We start from the raw sequence: 6,636 nt of genomic DNA on the forward strand, positions 1-6,636 counted from the left end.
AAAAAAAAAAGTTACACTCTTGGACACCTGCAGGGGCTGCTGGCTCCACCCTGCCCTGTAGGGAGGGGTGAGGGAGAGCGGGCCTGAGGACAGTGGGCTTGAGGGGTCTCGTCTGGCTTTGTGTTTGAGGGGTCTCTCAGGTGTGCAACAACGCACCCAAAAGAGTGTGCACTCTTGTGAGAATGACCAAGGGGACTCCTGGTCGGGAGGAAGACACCCGTCGTCTTTGCTCATCACAGGTCGTCCCGACCTCCCGGGGGTCCGTGGTGAGGCCCGCCTGCACCCCGCACTTGCCGGCGCCCGGGGCTCGGCTGTGGGAGGCGGCAGGCGTGCGCATCTCGGGCTGGTTTACCTAAGGGGAGGATCCCGTACAGCGTGATGAGCTGCCTGACGTCCAGCAAGGAGGGCATGGGCTCGATGGCCACCTGGCGCAGCGAGGTCCCCAGGTAGCTGTACTCACCTGGCGAGGAAAGAGACAGGGCAGAGAGATGAGAGGCTGGCGGCGGGTGCCACGGAAATGGACGCAGAGGACGCACGTCCCCCCGGGGCTGCCCACCGCCATTGAGTGGATGCCAACTCGGTGGCGATCCTGGATGGGGTTTCTGAGACGCTGTACAGGAGCAGAACGCCGCAGTTTTCTCTGGAGGAGCAGCTGGTGGGTTTGGACCGCTGCCCTTCCTTAGCATCCCTGCCGTCTCATGCGAAGCATGGTGCATGAGTCCCGGCAAGCAGAACTGAGAGATGGGGAGTAGGACTCCCTGGGTGGGGGAGACAGGGAGCTCTTGGCTTTAAAGGAAGTTGGGAGGTAGCTCAGAGGAAAACCCTGGTGATGTGAATGAGCCTGAAATCCTGTGGGTGACAGCTTCCCTCTGACACACACGGAGGTCGCTGTGCATCTCAATCAGCTACATGGTAACTGGCTTAAGTGGAGTGTTTGTGACCCCCACCCCCAAACCCCAAATAAAACACCAACACCTGTGTTTTCTCAGATCAACCAAGAATCATGTCCTTGGTCACTAGGGCCATTCTGACTCCAAGGGCCCGTGGGACAGAGCAGAATCATCCCCCAGGGTTTCCGAGGCTGTTAGTCCGGACAGACACAGACACCTCGCTTTTCTCCCTTGGAGCAGTTGGTGGGTCTGAGCCTCGGACCTTTCTCTGAGCAGCCCCAGTGCTCAACCCGACGCACCACTGTGACCCCTGACTCACTTTCCATCCATAGGAGCTTGAAAAACAAAAAACCCTGAAACATCAAGTCCAGCTGCTTGGGAGCACTTAACTGGAGTAACCTAGGCACGATGTTACGGAGGCGAACTTGACGCCCAAAGAGTACTGCATTGTAACACTCACTTCGAGGTACTGGGATATCGGAAACGGGGTGGAGTTCTAACATGGGGGTTCTGTAAAGAGGACTGGCTACCACACACACACACACACACACACACACAGTGGCATGTGCTTTGTGTGTCTTGTCAGAGGTTGAGTTTGAAAGGGGGTTGCCAACCTGGAGCTGCAATATTCGGGGGCCCGCCTGGAACCGGCGCCAGAAGCTACGTAAATCTATCCTGAAAACGCAGCCATTTGAGAGGAAGGGTCCAGTTAGCGTAAACAGAAACATCTCCCTTTCGACAGTTAATATTCATTTACATTTTCATCACTTCTAAGTGATCGCCGAAGGACGGACACAGAGATAAATCTCCGAGGGCTTAATGAGAAGGCATCAAAGGGCTTAATTGTAACCGGCCATAAATTTGAGTGGTTATTTTCTCACTAATTTAGATAAGGTCACTGGGAAAATTAGTGTGGCCGTGGCCATCCGTCACGGCGAGGGTGCGCAGAGCCTCTGAGTGATTCCAGGAGCCTCCGATGGCGCCGACCCGATGCTGTCGTGAAAACAGCGGACGTGTCCCTCCCCTTCTCGCTCTCTCGCTGGACGATGACATCCCGACCTTGCCCAGGTTCCCATCTTGCAGACTCAGGACAGAGGCGCATGCCCGTGCAGGTTGAGCACACGGGTGTCGCAGATATCGAGAGCTTTGATGCATTTGCAAATGCCCGCAAAAACCCGAGCGAGAGCTCATCGGTTGGCAGCTGGCCTGGTGACGGAGCACGAGTCCCTGGGAAGGACAATGGTGCTGGTCTGGACAGGAGTGAGGACGGAAGCTTCTGACGGCTCCGGGTACCCTCGCCTTTTTCATGAGCGGGTTATACACAGAGGGGGTGGTTCCCGTCTCCTTTGAGAGAGCTGAGGGAAGCCCAGGGACAGCCATTACATCGGTGCTTATTGCCAGGAAACAAGGCTTTAGAGGTGATGGGGAAGGGATTCGCCTTCTTCTGCTAAGGAGAGCCTTAGTCACACCCAGGTGGATTCTAGAGCCTGGAGTTGTCAGGTGCCAGCAAGTCGGTTCTAGCTCGTTGAGGCCCGATGGTCATCGCCAGTCCTGCGCCGCCCTCACCACATCCTAACGCATGAGCCATCGCTGCATCCGCGGGGGCCGTCCACCTGGCTGAGGGTCTTCCTCTTTGTTCATGGGTCTTCTCCTTGACCCTGCATGATGCCCTTCTGCAGGGACTGGTCCCTCCTGACAACATGTCCCAAGTGTGTGAGAGGCAGTCCTGCCATCCCTGTCTCTAAGGAGCACTCTGGCTGCGCTGCATGCACGATGGATGGGTTTGTTCTTCGGCCAGTCCATGGTACCGTCGATAGCCTTCTCTAGCACCTGGTCCAAATGCAGCAATTCTTCTTCGGCCTTCCTTATTTACCGCCCAGCTTGCACACGCACAGGAGGCGATGGAAAGCACCATGGCTGAGTCAGGGGCACCTTAGACCTCCAAGTGACCTTGCTTTTCAACTCCCGAAAGAGATCTTGTGCAGCAGATTGACCCAACACAATGCATCCTGTCATCTCTTGACTGCTGTTTCCATAGACATGGACTGTGGAGCCCAGTAAAATGAAATGCGTGACAGCTTCTGTCTTTTCTACAACACTAGACTCTTCTCTGTTTCGGATGTAGCAGCTCATGGGTCCAGGAATGAGAACTTTTGTTTTCTTCATGCTAAGGTGTTTCTGTCTTTATCAGTGACTGCTTCAAGTCCTCTTCACCTTCCCCGAGGAAGGCTGTCTCATCTGCATAGTGCAGGTGATTAAGCGGTCTTCCTCCACCTTCATGAAGCCTCTCGGTCTATGCACAGGTTCTCAGGTTCTGCATGGGAACCCTGAAGAGTTCACAATGAAGATGCTCTCGTTCTGCACAATGGTATCCTTCACTTGCTTAATGCTTTGGTTCACTCAACAAGACATAGCTGAATAAACATCCTGCTAATCTCCGTTTTCAGCCAATATATCAACCGACATCAGCAATGAGATCCCTCCTTCCATGTCTTTTTCTGAATCTGGCTCCCATTTCTGGCACATCCCTGACAGTGTACAGGTGCAACTGTTTTTGAATGATCTTCAGCAAAAATTGTACTTGCCAGGGCTGTTAATGATTATCGTTCAATAATGTCCGAATCCCATTGGGTCACATTTATTTGGAATGGGCACACACATCACGCTCTTCCGGCTGGTTGCCCAGGTATCTCTCTTCCAGATTTCTTGTTGGGGACCGGTGAGCGCTTGCAGCCGTTTGTGGAAACATCTCCATCAGAATCCCACCAATTTCAGGAGCCCCGTTTTCTGCCAAAGCCTTTGGAGCAGTTTGGACACCTTCTTCCAGCAACACTGATTCTCAGTCATGTGCTGCCTTCTGAAATGGCTGAACGTTGACCAGTTATCTGGTACAGTGACTGTGTATTCCTTTCATCTTCTTTTGCGGCTTCCTGCATGGTTCAACATGTTGCCCATAGAATCCTCCAATATAGAAACTCGAGGCTTGGGTTTTTTCCTTCAGTACTTTCGGCTTGAGCTAGGCTGAGCGTGCGCTTCCCTTTTGGTTTCAAAAGTCCAGGTACTTTCACATTTTTTCAACATTTCCTTTTGAGGTTTTCTATCATCTTTTTGCACGACCCTTTGGGGTATTTTGTTCAAGTTTTACACCGTCATTTCTTCCCTTTGTTTTTGCTGCTCCAGTCAGGAGGAGTTTCGGTCTCTCCTGACACCCACGTGGGTTTATTCTTTTTTGTCTTTTGAGTGACCTTTTGCTTTCTTTGTGTCTAGTCCTCGCGATGTCACCCCGCAGCTCATCAGGACTTCGGTCATTACTGTCCAGTTCGCCAGCGCTGCTCTTCAAATGCTCTCAAATTGAGGAGGAACATACTTACAGCTGCAGCTTGGGTCTCATTGGACTTGTCTTAATGTTCTTCAGCTTCAACGTGAACTTGCACAGGAGGGACTGAGGGGTCTGTTCCAGCCGGACCCGGCTCTTGTTTTGGCTGATGATCTTGAGCTCCTCCATCACATCTTCCTACAGAGGTTGTCCGCTTGACTCCTGTGTATTCCATCTGGTGGGGGAAGACGTGGTTGGGCTTGCAAATTCTATCATGAGATCCTCAACTCTGCTCCTGTCACCACGGCCTTCGCTTTCCAGCTGTTGATCTTCCTCTTTGCGTCCATCTTTCACGTTCCAATTGCCGGTGGGTGTCAATGCAACTTGATGGCCCGTTTGATCGATTTCAGACTCCAGAAGTTCAGGGAACTTCCATGTCTTCATCTGTGGCATTGGTGTTTGGTGCTTACATTTGAATGATAGTCGTATTCAATTGCTCTTGTGTATAAGGCTCTTTCTTATACACACAAGTGTCTATGAATTTGTTTCTCTAGTCAAGCCGGACGGACACATCTTCCTTATTTAAAGCGAATACCTACACCTTATCCTGGGTGATGGACTAGAGTACAAATGTGTTCACTGCCAGGGGTGAGTGGAGTCATTGATTTTCCTGCCGAGGAGGCGGTAGCCAAATATGCTTGGGCTGGAAGCTCAGCTGAACCCTGTACTCCCAGGCTGGTCCTGCTGGTTTTTGAAGTACTGATGGCCCAGCTTCCAGCATCTCAGCAGCAGGGAAGCCACCACCGTCCAGCACACGGACAGATGGGTGGTGACTCCAGAGCCTAAGATTTTACTGAAAGACAGTGTCTTACATGGAACTGGTGCACGGTGATCGGTGCAGGAGAGTGAAGGGCAGCGTGCCTGGGCCACCTCCCAAGTCACAGGAAACCATGGGACAGTGCCTGAGCATGTGCAGATGCCTCCCTCCCCATGGGGGCTGTTGTGGGCTTGCTCCACGGGGCTTCCCAGACTGTGCCAGCATCGATCGGGTCTCCAGGCCTTTCTGCCAAGGCCCCTCTTGGTGGGCTTGTGCCGCCAACCTTTCTGCTCATAGCTGAGAGCTTTCAGGCGTCTGCGCCACCCAGGCGCCTCCTACGCTTGTTGGGGATGTAGGCAGTGTAGGGAGGAGGAGGAAAAGGCAGGAGGAGAGGGAGCTGGGGCAATGGGCATGATAGACAGGGCACCAGGGGCATGGGGAAGACAGAAGCAGGGGCTACAAAGATCCTTGGGAGGACAGGAGCCCAGGGTGTGGTTAACAGTAAGGGTCTACGACCTCTCGGAGGCAATAGCTCTTCGTTCTCTATTCTGCACACGCACAAAGCAGAGGGTGAGGACTATGGCTACTTACATATTGAAAAGTAACTTTCTCTCCAAGAACATAACCACAAACAGGGGACCCACTGCCATCGCGTCGAGGCTGACTCACAGCACCCTTACAGGACAGAGCAGACTGCCCCCATGGGATTCTGAGACTGCAACGTTTCACGGCAGCCGAAAGGCCCGTCTTCTTCCCTGCAGACCAGCTGGTGGTTTTGAGCTACTGACCTTGTGGCTAGTAGCCCAACGTGTAACCGGCGCACCACCAGACTCACTGCCCTCAAGTCGATGCTGACTCAGAGTGGCCCTATAGGACACGGTGAGCTGCCCCAAGGAGATTCTGAGACTGTGACTCTGCAGGAGTGGAGAGCCCTGTCCTACTTTGGGCCTTAATGATGGCAGCTCAGCGTGTAACCTGGATGAGGGTCCTGGAAGGTGCGCAAACAGTGAGTCACCACAGCTCAGTGAGTCACGGTCATCATTCACTCCCCTGTTCCTCTAGACTTCGATAACCAGAAACCACTGCCGCAGATGGCTGGAGTGTGTGGCTGCTGACAGGAAGCCCGGGACCTGCTGAGTCTGCCTCTCTTAGAGGGTGGTTCGAGCCCACTCAAAGGCACCTCAGAAGAAAGAGCTGGTGATCCGCCTCTATAAGCTCACAGCCTTTGAAAGCCTTTGAAGACGTGCCACTTGGACACTCTTGAGTGGGAATGGGCGGGGCACCCACCAGTGACTGGTTCTCTAATCACAGAGAAGAAGGGGGCTGGAGTGCAGCTTCATCCAGGAGGGCTTCCACCCATAGTTGGAGGCACTAAAGCTTCCCAGGGGGAGGCTGCAGCCTAACTAAGCTGAGAGACCAGGACAGTTTAACGTGTGGTCGTCATGGCTCAAGGTCATGTGTGCCGGGTACTCACCTACACCAGAACAACAGAAGCTATCGAGACATAACATGCACATTGTGTCTCCCAAGGTGGTGGAGCCTTCCCAGGCTGACTGCACCTGCTGAGCCTGCCCCTCTCTACACTGTGCACCTGCTGAGCCTGCCCCTCTCTA

The 6,636-nt window shown here is 53.4% G+C and overlaps 1 protein-coding gene across 1 annotated transcript in view; it reads right to left on the reverse strand.

Annotated features, from left to right (window-relative positions):
• IQCA1 (IQ motif containing with AAA domain 1) overlaps positions 1–6,636 on the reverse strand; it is a 121,434-nt gene that overhangs the window by 35,663 nt on the left and 79,135 nt on the right. Inside the window, exons 13-15 of the mRNA XM_045294386.1 lie at positions 3,769–3,797; positions 3,657–3,722; positions 353–460 (exon numbers count right to left, since the gene is read on the reverse strand). Coding sequence (XP_045150321.1) covers positions 353–460; positions 3,657–3,722; positions 3,769–3,797 — 203 coding nt within the window. The remainder of the gene's footprint in view (positions 1–352; positions 461–3,656; positions 3,723–3,768; positions 3,798–6,636) is intronic.

This window comes from Echinops telfairi, unplaced genomic scaffold (genome assembly GCF_000313985.2).
Source record: "Echinops telfairi isolate 266 unplaced genomic scaffold, ASM31398v2 ScPeMD7_3;HRSCAF=10, whole genome shotgun sequence".
Taxonomy (NCBI): Eukaryota; Metazoa; Chordata; class Mammalia; order Afrosoricida; family Tenrecidae; genus Echinops; species Echinops telfairi.